Below are 14083 nucleotides of genomic sequence, written 5' to 3'. Positions count from 1 at the left end.
GGGAAGGATTTAAGCAAATGGAAATTAGAAAGAAAGTATTCCCGGAATAGGGAAAAGCACAGAGATGAGTTAATGAGAAGGGTTAGAGAATAGTTTGATTTGACAGGGCTATTATAGAGTATGTGAAGGGTAAAATGAGGTAAAAGCTAAACTGGTAAATTGGAATCTGAGAGTGTTGAGTTCAGGCCATTAGTTTATTTGGGAAGCACTTGGGAGTTGTTGAAGTTTTTAAATTAGGAAATGACAAAATCATAGTGATACTCAGATAATGGTCTGGTGGATGGATCAAAGGGGATAAACTGGCACCAGAAAGACAACTTAGGGAGCTGTTACCGTTATATAGGTGAGAAGATAAATGCTGTTTTATTTTTAGGTTTTAAAAAAAACTTTCAGAAGTATAAGATTTAAGAAGTAAGGGTAGGTGCCAGTCTATGTATGTAGGACTAGATCTTCAAGTTTAGTGGACTGCAAATTTGATAGGGATCAGTAATATAATGAGGTTGCCAAAAATGGCCATCATGCAATCTTAGGTTTCCAGAATGGAGTTGATGCTTTCTCTGCCCTCTGCTGATGCAACAATCCAACCTTTGTGTTCTGTCCTGGTCAGGCCACATTTGACCCAGGAAGACATGGGTGTAGGAGGAGAGCACTCTCGATAAGTAAAGCATTGAATTAGTTTATATTTATTTATCTGTATTTGCTCACTCTGTATTAGTATATACTTGTGTGTGTGCTTGCCCCCTCTTTAGAATGTAAGCATCTTGTTGAGTAGGGACTATTTTGTTCTTTGTTCTTTTATCTCCAGTGCTTGGCACATGACCTGACATATGTTTAATAATAACAGTAATAATGGCTAGCATTTAAATACCTCCTACTAGGTGCCAGGCATTGTGCTAAGCATATTTACATATATCATCTGGCTTGGTCCTCACCACAGACCTAGGAAGTATAACAAATGCTTATTGATTGATGAGAGATCGGGATTAGACTTTGTTTACTTACTCAAAAGTTAGAATATCAGAAGTAAGAACAATAAGAGGTGGCTATGACTTCTAGAGGCTTTATATAAGTGAAGTGGGGTGCCTTAGGAAGTTCTGATAGCCTTTCAGTTCTAGAGGTCTTCAGTTGAAGACTTGCCAACCATTGGTAGGGAATGTTATAGAGATAGTTTCTCTTTAAATAAGGTTCACACTAGAACTGGGTCCTGTTTGGTTATTTGGTCACCTCTTTGAATAAAATTTTTAGATGCATTACATAATTTTTAGGTGTGGCATAAGTTGCAAAGGAAACCAATTATATTGAAATAAAGCTACTAGAATATATTTTTCAAAAAGTTCATAAATCTTGGATTAAGGCACCAGGTGGTCTGGGAGATCCCTTCAAGCTCTGGGATTCTGTGAAGGCCTGGACTAGGATGGGTGTAGTGGAAATGGAGGAGAAAGTTTGAAACTAATGTTTTAGGAATCATTTGACCTGGGAACTAATTCCTTACCCTCTCTAATACTATTTCCTCAGCATTAATAGAACTAATAATACTTCACACTCTCTAGCTAACCTGGTTGTTAGTAGGAAGCCTTTTGCAACAGATGTGAACATTTTAATGTCTTTTTACCCCAGAGTATCATCATTATACACATGGATAAAACAAACAAAGCTTTTTATTTTTTTTGAGCTGATTTACTGTGAAGAGTTACTGTTTGATGGGCATTTGAAAGACTATTATAGATACATTTATTTATCAACACTATCCTATGTCAGTTTTCTAAATTGAACGTTGTAAGGAAGCTTTGAAGATACTGGGGAAATAGAGCTGTGCCCCTGAGTAGCAGATGGGGGTTGGCAGCTGTTCGTTAGTGCTGGCATTACTTCATTCTTTTTCTAGCTCTAAGGGCTTACTTTCTTACACATCCGTGTAACCTGTTTCTTTTTCAGCTTCTCTTCTAGGGCTATTTTAAAGAAGGATGTTACTATTCTCAACAATATAGAAATTTTGCTATTCCCTTTCTTGTTTTTTTTTTGGTGGCATGATATTTTTGTATAGGAGATGGGTTGCAAATCCAATAGGTAAGAATTTTATTTTTAAAATAAAAATTGCTAAATGTAGGCTGTTCATTAAGGAAAAAAGGAGATTTGACATGAGGGAAGTAGGGTAGCAGAATGATGGGGGATGGGTGGGCAGCAGATTAGAGTAAGAAATTGTTAAGGACATCATAGCTTTCTCTTTCTCCTCTTCCTATTGCCTTCCCTCAGTAAGATTTGATGGGATTAAACTAGGTCATTTCTTTTGGCAGGACATTGAGGCAAATTTGTCTAGGCTTTTCAGACTTCTTTTGGTTAGGGAATAGAAGCATTAAAAGTAAATAGCTTAGGAGCAGCTGGGTAGCTCAGTGGATTTGGAGCCAGGCCTAGGGATGGGAGGTCCTAGTTTCAAATTTGACCTCAGACACTTCCCAGCTGTGTGACCTTGGGCAAGTCAATTGACCCCCATTGCCTACAAAAAAAAAAAAAAAAGTAAATAGCTTATCCTCATCTCTCCATTTGCCATATGCTGACTGAAAATGGCATATTGCACATTTGTATAGTTTTAAAAAATAAATTTTGTTGATTTCTTTTGTTTTTACACTACCATAATTTCTCCCGGGTATCCCTCTCCCTTCCACCACCACCCCATCCTGAATTTTCGCATGTAACTTAATTTTTTACACCTCAAAGAGTTTCTTTACTACAGTTTTTTTTTTTAAGAACTCTTGGTTGAGAAACTCCTAGTTAGAAAGGGGATAATAAGAAAAAATAATAATTTGAAACTGGCATTGTCAATTTGCAAATTATACACTCAGTATCTTAGAGTTAATCTAGTTTAATCACTCTTTTGATAGAATCTTCCATCTAGCCTTTGTCTCAGTCTTGTTCATCAAGCCAATTTCTTGCTCCTTCCTTGTCGCTCATATTTCTGTGTTTTAGTTATGGACTAACATGCAGGCTTAGTGTGACAGATTATTTGAATGATAATAAATTGTGTTCCACTGGAGTGTGCGTGTTTTATTTAGGGAGCTGCCTTTAGTTAAAGGAGGAGATTCAGTAATAATGATGATAGCTAGTATTTACATACTACTTTAGAGTTTATATAGCATTTTTTAAGTATTATCTCATTTTGTCCTCAAAACAATCATAGGAGATATGTGCTGTTATGCCACCATTTTGCAGATGAGGAAATTGAGATGAACATATTTTAAGTAACTTGTCTTATAGGGTATCATAACCATTAAAAGTTTGGGACTAGATTTGAATTTCATTTTTCCTGACTCAGGATCAGTGCTTTATTCACTGGGAGCCTAAATGACAGGAGTATAAGAAGCAGAATTTTTGGGCTCTTATATGCCAGTGCCTTGTTGGTCCTGTGACTTGGCCCATATGAGAGATAGTGTTTAGAAATTGAATGAAAAAGTGTTTATTAAGTCTGTCCTATGTGTCACACATTGTGCTAAGTGTTGATTCCTTTTCTTAAGATCTCACATTTTCTTGAAGTATGTATGACTTCTGGAGTTTGTTATTTGTGCCCTTATACCTTAAGTTAATTAATTTAATTTAGGATATTTTTCCATGGTTACATTATTCATGTTCTTTCCCTCCCATAGCCAACAAGCAAGCAACTCCACAGGTTTTTACATGTGAAACTGATCCAGACCTATTTCCATATTATTAATATTTGCACTAGGGTGATCATTTAAAGTCTATATCCCCAGTCATATCCCCATCAATCCATGTGATCAAGCAGTTGTTTTTCTTCTGTGTTTCTACTCCTACAGTTCTTTCTCTGGATGTGAGTAGCGTTCTCTTTCATAGGTCCCTCAGAATTGTCCTGGATCATTGCTTTGCTGCTAGTAGAGAAGTCCATTACATTCAATTGTGCCACAGTGTATCAGTCTCTGTGTATAATGTTCTCCTGCATCAGTTCCAGTTCACATGGAATTCCTCCAGTTATTTATTCCTTTGAGCACAATAGTATTCCATCACCAAAATTTGTTCAGCCATTCCTCAATTGAAGGGCATCCCCTCATTTTCCAATTTTTTGCCACCACAAAGCGCACATGTGCCCTTTTATTCTAAAGGGCTTTTGTCTACTCTGGAAATAGATCTCTTTAATAGCTATTTCCTTTTTGCATGTGGATTCTTTCAGATCATCTTTACACAGGCTAAGAAGCGGTGAAATAAAGGCAGTTTGGATGTCTCTAAATCCTTAGTTTTGATCTTGGAATATTAGGCTGATTGAAAAGTTCTCCTGTAGAAGGTATGAGTGGTTTGAGTTGGAGACTTTCTGAACATTCTTGTTCTGTTTACTTTTATGAGGAACTCTCTAACTGGTGTGTTTTGGCCTTGTAGAAGTGGAGCAAGTATTAACTTTCTCTTTATATTTGCATAAATATTAAGCAAAAAATGATAAGCTTTTTCTGATGGATTAGAGAATAGATTGGTTGCATCAGTGTTATGACATTTTAGAATTGGTAGTGGTTTAAGAGATCATTTTTTCCCTCTTGTCTTTACTGTGTATCTGATCTATTAGTTTTTAACTTGAAGTTTTATTGATATCTTTTATTTTTACATCAGACTCATTTCTAGATATTCCTTTTTCTCTTTTAACAAAAATAGTTAAGCAAAATCAATTAAATTGGTGACTAGGTCTTACAGAGTATGCATCATTTTGTGGCTATGTTGTTGTACTGTCCTTCAGTTATATCCAACCCTTTGTAAGTATGAAGAAAGATGAAATGGCCTAGAACTTAGCTTCCTCAGGCAGGGGGATATGAACTCAAACTGGGGGCCAGGGACTTGCCCCAAGGAATGTGCTTTTCTTCTGGAAACAGTTCAACCTCAGAGCTGAAAGGGAGATTAGAAATGGCAGCTTGCTTGCCCCTTTCCCTTTTATACTTGGGAGTTTTTCTGATAGCACTACCTTGCCCCTCCCTGACCTGTCCAGGTCCTCTCCTCTCCTCCACATTTTATGAGTTATTTCATGGTAACCCTATTAGGGAAGACTGCATATTATCAGAATTAATAGATGACCATCATATAATTTTCCCACAAACTTAGCTGCTTTTCCATTTTTTTCAGTTCATTCATTAGCATTTGAGAGGTTATTTTAGCATTTTCTGGAGTGTGTTTGGAAACACTTTTTTGAATACTTTGCTCCTTTTTGTGGATATAAACTTGTGCATCCTGCTTCTCTTTTTATTTTTTTCTTTACTGTGTATAGCTTATAAACATGAAAGTGACCAAGAGGCTCCAAAGAAAATCATTGGAATGCTTGAAGTTGCAAAATGCACAAATGTTGAAGATTGCCTAATTTTTTCTTGGTTTTGAAAGCTTTATTTGCCTGTATTCTCTCCCTCCCCTCCTTTCTTCCTTCCTTTCCTCACTCTCTTCTTTCTGCCATTAGGCACCTTATATGTTGCTTAGGAGAACTGAAAAGTTAAATGGCTTGTCCAGGCTCATAAAATAAACATGTGTCAGAGATTTGAACCTAGGTCTTCCTGCTTCAGGGCCTGCTCTGTATTTCCTCTGCTGTATTACTTCTTCGGCTTACTTCCCATATTTCTCTGAATTAGGAAATTATTTTTCATTTCTAATAGTGCAGTGATTTTCTATTTCATATGCCACAGTTTGTTCAGTTATTCCCTATTTGAGGGTACCGATTTTGTTTCCATTTTGCTAACACCAAAAGTAATGCTCTAAATATTTTGGTGTTTATGAGACTTTCTGTCTTTGAACTTTGTTGGATATATCTAAGAGGGAGAGTGCAGGGTCAAAGATTTTGTGTGTGTGTGTGTGTGTGTGTGTGTGTGTGTGTGTGTGTGTGTGTGTAAATATATACTTTTAAAAAAATAATTCAAATTGCTTTCCAGAATGCTAGAGTTTAGACTAATTCACAGTTCTACTAAGAATACATTAGTGTGCCTGCTACTGCCCTGCAGCCCTTCTAATGTTGATGAGTTCTGTCTTTTGTCATCTTTGCTAATTTATTGCTGTAAGGTGAGTTATTTAGATTTGGATTTCTCATATTAGTGATTTGGAGAAATCTTCCATATAATTATACTTTTGAAAGTCGTTTATATCCTTTGGCCATGTAAGTCCTATAACCATTTAAATTCTTCAGGCCACTATTTCCTCAACATTAGAATGGGGTTAGTTTATGCCTACCTCAAGGACTAAATATATATATATATATAGCAATTTGCACACTAGAAAGCACCATGTAAATGAATGGTAATATTTTTACTTTCTTGGATGGCGTCTCACCTAAAGCCACTCAAAAATTAACTCATTGAACATGAATATGTATAGACAGCATGACTGGAGGCAGCTGATGGTCCAGTTGTCAGAGTAGTGGATCTGGAGTCAGGAGCATTTGAGTTCAAATGTGACTCAGGCGCTTACTAGCCATGTGGCCCTGGGTAAATCCTTTAACTTCTATTTGCATCAGTTTTCTCAACTATAATATGGAGATAAGAGTTGCACCTACCTTCCAGAGTTAACATGAAGACTAATTGAAATAATATTTGTAAAGAACTTAGCACAACGCCTGGCACACAGTAGGCACCTAATAATTATTGTTTCCTTATTGGCTGGGAAGATATCTTAAATAGTGAGAGACTTTCAGGTTTATATTATTTATCTTTGATACCTGGAGAAACAACCATTTCTTTCTTCCACTTTTTATTTTCTTCTCCAATCCTAGCCTCTCTCCTTTTAATAAAAATGAAGAACTACTTACATTACTCCTAAATTGTGACTTTGTAGAATCCTTTTTGCCATTGCAACTCTCTAGTCTCAGAGTAGACTCGGTGCTGGCATCTTCCCATCTTTCTCAAATATGAGTCTTTGCACTCCCAGATGTCTGTCCGAGTCTTCTGCTTGGGACTAATATAACACCTTTTGTCTAGCAGGATGGCAGCAAGTTTTTATTGGTGTATTAAGTTATAGCCCATGAATTACTGTTTGTTGGATTATGGCTTAGTGAATCTTGACTATTATAACTTCATTGCTGTCACTTGGAAAGATGCTGACTTTCCCTCTAGTTTATAACCAGTGGGTTATTACAGTTATATTGATAGTATAATTTAAAGATGAGAGGCAGAATCTAGAAGGACAGAGATGGATTTGGAGTCTGGAAGGTAATACTTCAGGTCTTGTCTTGGTCACCTGCTTGTCATTTAATTTGTCTGTGTCCTAGGAAACTCTTTAGGATTCTTAGGTTACCTCCCACCTACTGGTAGAGGGAGTTTTCTGCATCAGTGAAATCACAAGTCTCACCTCTCCTCTAAAAATTTTTTAAAATAGAAAAGTAAGCTCCTCAAATGCTTCTCTAAAAATTATAGAAAAAGGGCTAGGGCCTATTCGTGGCTCTGCTACTAATTAGCTGGATTTCTCAGACAATAATCTTTATGGACTTCAACTTTTTTAACAGTTAAATTAGAGGACTGAAATAGGACAATATTATAATGTCCTTTCCAGCTTTAAAACTTGCTTCAAAAATTGGGGAAATAATTGTGTAAAGCCTTGCATCTTTGCACTGTGTCAGATAGTCTGAATGATAGATCCGTGTGCTGAACGAGTGGGAAATTGTGCTTTGTAGTACCATGCCCTTTTAAAATTTTAGATGAATGCTGATTTCTCTGAGTTAGGGAAGGCCCTTGCTTTTTAAGGCCAGCTGCCTGTCTAAAGGAAATGTGCAATTGGCGGGCTTCTTGGGGAAAACCTCCTGGGCCACATATTTTAACCTCTTTCAGAATTGCCTATTCCTTGTCTAGATAAATTCCAAATTCTCAAGGGATGGTGCTCCCCTGTGGAGATGACTGCTGATTGCCAGGAAGCCTTTTCCTGATGCATTCTAAAATCTATCTTTTCCTTCTCCTGACCTCCCTTCCAATTTAGTTTCACTCCATTACTTTTTATTCATCTTCTTTACTTGCTATTTTCCTAGTCAACATCTAATTCATTGCTGTGTGTAGCTCCTTATAGAACTGTTTTTTTCTTGACCTCTAATAACACCTTCTTCATCCCCCCATTTCAATAATTGGTTTTGAGCGCAGTGACCTAATAAAAATCCCATTTGTTTCTAGTCTTTTTATTCTCTTGGCACAGTGCCTTAATTTACCCCAAAAGGAATCATGAAGAGTCAGGCACAATTGAAAAATGCCTGAACAATAGGAGTAACATTATGGGAATTACTAGTTTCCAAATTACATTGTTAAGAGTCTTTTTTTGGTTCACTGTCATTTTGATATCTTTAATTTGTAGTGGCTTTCATGGTTCCTTCCTTCCATGATATGGTATTAAAAAAAAAGATTGTGATTCAGTCAAAGAACTTTCTTGTTGCTAAAAACTTATCTTATTTTTTGATATTGTCATCCTTCCTGATACTTTTAGATATCATTTGTATCATTGATTCTTTCTTCCTTATGATATCTTTTCAACACTTTTGAAAAATCTATAGTTTTAAACTAGCCCTTCATCCTCCAGGACCCTCCTGACCTTTGTTTTCAGCTTTATGAGTCAGCTGGTTTCCTTTAGTGCTTAGCATCTGAACTTCTTATCCAGTATACTGAGATGAACCATTTCGGTTACTCCTTTGATCCAGAGCGGACCACTGAGCTTTTATTTTGTCTGTATTCTCTTTTCACATCACTTTTAGCATTTGCTTTTTTCACATTCTTTTCACTATGTCTTCCTATTTAGCTAATACTTCATGTTCTTCTTAGGCCAGCTGCCCTTGTGGAGCTTAAAGCTGAAAGTCTCAGGAATATAGAAGCTATTTGGATATTTGAAGATGAGAGGAAAAAGCTGGCTATCTTTAAACCCCTTAAGAGTTACTACCCTTACAACTAGACCATTAACTTTTTTATTTCAATAGTGTTTCTGTGTGGTTAGCTGTGAAAGAACAATGTTACTAGCTGGTCAGTGTTGGGGTATCTGGAACACAAAGTGATCAATTAATTTATAAAACACAAAACATTTTCTCTGAGGTGTACTTACTTCTAGGTAGCATTTTAGTGTCTACTTAGTGTGTAAAAGTTTTAAAGTAGTAAATTGTTGTCTAGTCCATAGCCTTGGTTTTGAAAGTCTCCACTGGCTTTTATAAACAATCAGACATACCCTGAAACTAGGGCCTTTGAAATGCATCACTTTTCCCTTCAACCTTTATTGGCATAGCTGAGAAGTTTCACCTTCATAAGCTTACACTGACTAATTCAGTGTGACAGGTAGGTTTCACAGACAGATTGCTGTATCAGGTAGGGCTAACCTGATTTTCTAGAATACATAATTTTGTTATTGGTAATTGGCTAAAACAGTTGCCATATGATTTGCTCTTGTATGCTATAAATTAACAAGGATAATTACTGCAGCTATGAAAGCTGAAGTATGAGTTGCTAAAGCTTTGATAGTGGGTTTGTTTTGGGTCAATCCTTTATTCAGTTCACTGAGACTCCTGAAATTAGTATCTTTAGTAGGTTAATCTCAGAACATCTTGAACATTATCAAATGGGCTAATGAACATATGGGGAGATATTTCAGAGGGGAGAAATAACTTGTCCAAGTCAGATGTAGAGCATTCCTCCACTTGTAGTTTAGGGAATCACATAAATTCAGTAAGGCTGTACCCTCAGGTTTGAAGACATATGGGCCAGCCTTTTTTTATAGGTAGCTGGTATCTGTTTAATTATTTCATTTTTTGAAAACCTTTTAAACTTTTTTTCAAACCTTTACTGCAGAAGAGCAGTAAGGGCTAAGCAATTAGGGTTAAGTGACTTGTTCAGGGCACACACCTTAGAAGTATCTGAGGCCACATTTGAACCCAGGTCCTCCCTACTCCAGGCCTGGCATTCTATCCATTGTTCTACCTACTTGTACCTTGGTATGTGTCTTTGAATGAAAGTCAGAGATGCTTAGCAGGAAGGCATTTGCCTAGTAAAGTTGAATTTGTGTGCTATGGCAGTGTTAGCTTCTTTGCCCTTTTTTTTTTTTTTTTTTTTTTTGTCCCCAGCATTTAGTGCAGGAGCTGACACATATTAAGTGCTTAATAAATTCATATTGACTGACCAATTTTAGAGGACTCTTTACAATTGACTTGGATTGCAATGGATCTGATTCTCTTGACAGTGATCCAGCTGCTAGGCCTATACCTAAAAGAAATCAAAGAAAGAGTAAAAGGTCACAAAGACACTTATAGCAGCTCTTTTGTGGTGACCAAAATCTGGAAAATAAGAAAATATCCAATAATGGATATATATCTGAATATGCTATGGTGATGGAGAATGAATGAAGGAAGGAATTACTACTGGCCTCCTATACTTAACTAACTGCATGACCCTGGTCAAGTCATTGAACCTTTGTCTGCTTCAGTTACCTCAAGTATAAAATGGAGATAATGATAGCACCTACCTTCTAGAGTAGTTGTGAGGACCAAATCAGATACTCTTTGTAAAAAGTTTTTAGCACAGTCCCTGACACATAGTAGACTCTCTATAAATGCTAGCTATTAATTTATTTAGACTTTTTTACACATTAATTTTGTCATTTTGTTAAAAGAGGGAGAGCAAAAGCAGATAGAAAGAGAATGGGATTTGGTATCAGTAGGGCAGGCTTTTAGGATTGGGGCAACTTGATCATGATAGGGAGAAGGGATGATTATTGCAGCAAAATATGGAAAAAGATGTCGGGAAATAGAATCAAGAGTTCGAATTATAGAACTACTGCTTCCTTTTCCTTGTGCTCTAGGAGAGCAGGAGTGGAGTAGATAAACGATTGATCCTGAAGAAGCTTGGATGAGTAAGAATGAAGTAATAAAGGAGCTCATATTGAATGGCCTTTTTTTTTTTTTTTTTTGGGTGAAGTGGAAGGTGCCATTGACTATAAACAAAATCAGAGTTTGAGAGATGGATTCAGAGATGAGGTTAGGCTCAATGGGTCATTGGTTTAGTGGGAAGGAAATTATGTTTGGATAGTGAAACCATGAGGTTTAGCAGCTTTTGGTAGTAAAGTTCAGTGAGCTGATAATACCAGCAGATATACAGTTAGCAAATAGTCCTGTATCATTGTTTTCAGTAGTGTATTGTGCTTAGTTTTTTTTTTGGGGGGGGGGTTAGTTTTAGTTTTAATTTTTTACTTGAAATAAAATCAGTAATTAACTAACTCACTGTTGTATTCTTTGTCTTCTTTATCTCTATTAGCTAGTTCTTGTAGCGTTTTTTTCCCCTCAATTTTTAATTGACTTTTTAACATTAGATTTAATTTTGTAAATCATCTCAACCTTTTTTTTTTTAGATTTTTTAATTCATTTTTTTAAAACCCTAATATCTTTATATATCCCTCTATATTATTTTCATTTGTTACAGGGTTAGGCAATGGGGGTTAAGTGACTTGCCCAGGGTCACACAGCTAGGAAGTGTCTGAGGCCAGATTTGAACCTAGGACCTCCTATCTCTAGGCCTGGCTCTCAATCCACTGAGTCATCCAGCTGCCCCCATCTCATCCTTTTTAGAAGTTTTTAGTCAGCCATTTCAGTTGTGTCTGACTCTTTGTGACCCTGTTTGGGGTTTTCTTGGCGAAGACACTAGAGTGGTTTGCCATTTATTTCTCCAGGTCACTTTACAGATAAGGAAATTGAGGCAAATGGTTAAGTGAATTGCCCAGTCACACATTGTCTGAAACTGATTTTGAATTCTGTCCACTGTGCCACCTAGCTGCCAAATTTTTTGGAAGTAGGTAAGATATGAATCCAAATAAATGAGAAAATGTTCTCAGTAGGAAGAGCTTTTTCAAAATGCTGATATTGAGAGAATGTTAGGAGAAATGGCAGTTTGAAGGAGTTTGTCAGAATGTGGAAGTTGAAATGGAGCTGGGAAACAAGCAGCAGTGGGTTTTTTTAGTTTCTTTAATTTGCATAAGAGGGAAAAACAAGTTTTTGTCCAGTAACTGTCCTCTTCCCTTCACTAATATACTACACAATCTTTTCCTACATTTTCATTTGCCCTTGCCATTGGGGTAATTCCCGAAGAGGGCTCAAGGATTGAGGAGAGGTCATATCAAGGTAAGATGTGTGACATTAGCTCTCATAATCTTCAGAGAAGTGAGCAGTAGCAAGAGTAAATGCCTGTTTCTTCTGGGAGACTAGATTGAAGCTGGATTTTGAAATCTGTATTCTGAATACTTAAAAAAGAGATCATAGCAGAGTTCAAAGCATCCAGATTTTTTCATTAATTTTAGCTCTGGCTGTTTGTTCATTTTCCTTGGTGGCTTAGGTCAAGTTTTCACCTGTTCCATAATGTTCTTCCCTGATTCTCTTTCTTTTGAAACCTTAGAATTTTCTGTTCTCTCTTATTTACTTGCCACATTTTCAGTTGTATTATGTATTTGTACACATCTTTTTTGCTGAAGCTTTTTGAGGCCATTGATTTTTCATGTTTGTATCTTTCAGTGATTAATAGCATATACTCCATATATAATAGACACTTAATAAATGTTAACTAAATAGAATCATAGTATTCTGCCATTCAAAAACCGTCAGTGGCTTTCCATTCTCTACTGAAAAAAACATAATCTGATTCCTACATTCAAGATCTTTTATAGACTGGTCATATCTCATGTTACCCTCCTTCACATTGTCTTTGTTCCTTACAAATTGGAATAGCCATTCTTCCTTATTCTTGTCCTTTTCTTTCCCATAATTATTAATTTGTTCCTAGTGTCTTCAATGGCTGAAATGGACCCCTTCTCTTTCTTCTGGTTCATCTTCATTATACCCATAAATATCACTGACATGTCTTAGCCTTATAGCTGCAACCATTTTCATAGAGTGGTGGTATCTCCCATCCTGTTTTGGAGAGTTGCATTTTCTTGTTTATAATCTTGTATAAATGTTTCTCTGAGGGATTAATTCTGTTGTTTCTACTTCATTTTTTTTAATGTATCTTTTATTTTTTCCTTTCATAGGTCCTTTCAGGATGTGCTATCATTGTCCGAGGACAACCACGTGGTGGGCCTCCTCCTGAGAGGCAGATCAACCTTAGCAACATTCGTGCTGGGAACCTGGCTCGCCGGGCTGCAGCAGGACAGCCAGATGCAAAGGATACACCAGATGAGGTAGTTGATGCCTTGTTTTCTGGATTCTCAATATAAGTAATTGGATAGAAGATAAATGCATTTCCTGTTCGCTATCACCTTTATAATTATTTGAATCCTTTGCAAAATTCCTGTTTCATAATATTGATGACAAGGCAAGTTTTTCTTTAATTCCATTAATTTAGTTGGTTATTCATTCTTTGCCCATGGACAGGGTGACTCTGGGTCTTGAACTTCCTTGTTTATCCTTCTAGATAAATTTAGTGCTTTTTAGTACTATTCTTTCCTTGTAGCCTAAGATGATGTTGTGGAAAGGGCACTTGGCTTGGAGTCTGAAGTCCTAAATTTGAATAGGACTGAAATTCTAAATCTGTGAACCTGGGCAAGTCATTTAAACTTTCCTTGCTTCAGGAAAAAAAAAACAAAAAACTTGCTCTGTTGGCCTGCCATAAAAACATCTGTAAACATTTTGTAAATAACAAATCTCTATAAAAAAGGTTGAGTTGTTTTCATCCCAGGTGGCTGTCAGAGTGATTCCCATTATTTTTGCCATCTAAGTATCTCCTATTTTGCTAGAAGACACTGAGCTTATTTCCTTTCTTATAGAAAAGCAATATAAGAAGTCCTTTGAGAAGTTCATTCATTGTGACTTTGTTTTACCTTAGCTGATAAGGTAATCAAAGATCCCCTTTCTTGGCATCCTCTGAATTTCTAGTTTAAAGACTATGTAATAGGCAGATTACTTGAGGTACAGATTGCAACCTGGAATTAGAAAGTTCTTAGATTGCATATTTGTTTTGTCTTTCAGCCCTGGGGATTTCCAGCTCGGGAGTTTCTGAGGAAGAAGCTGATTGGGAAGGAAGTCTGTTTTACAATAGAATACAAGAACCCCCAGGGTCGTGAATATGGAATGGTCTACCTTGGAAAAGGTGAGCTAAAGGATCCATCTCTCTCAGAATTTAAAGTT

At 36.6% G+C, this 14083-nt stretch overlaps 1 protein-coding gene across 1 annotated transcript in view; it reads left to right on the top strand.

Annotated features, from left to right (window-relative positions):
- SND1 (staphylococcal nuclease and tudor domain containing 1) overlaps positions 1 to 14083 on the top strand; it is a 524029-nt gene that overhangs the window by 22587 nt on the left and 487359 nt on the right. The window contains exons 2-3 of the mRNA XM_044679610.1: positions 12988 to 13137; positions 13925 to 14045. Coding sequence (XP_044535545.1) covers positions 12988 to 13137; positions 13925 to 14045 — 271 coding nt within the window. The remainder of the gene's footprint in view (positions 1 to 12987; positions 13138 to 13924; positions 14046 to 14083) is intronic.

Source organism: Gracilinanus agilis, chromosome 5 (genome assembly GCF_016433145.1).
Source record: "Gracilinanus agilis isolate LMUSP501 chromosome 5, AgileGrace, whole genome shotgun sequence".
NCBI lineage: Eukaryota > Metazoa > Chordata > Mammalia > Didelphimorphia > Didelphidae > Gracilinanus > Gracilinanus agilis.
The sequence above is the reverse complement of the archived record's forward strand: the minus strand, read 5'-3'. Positions and strand labels throughout refer to the sequence as shown.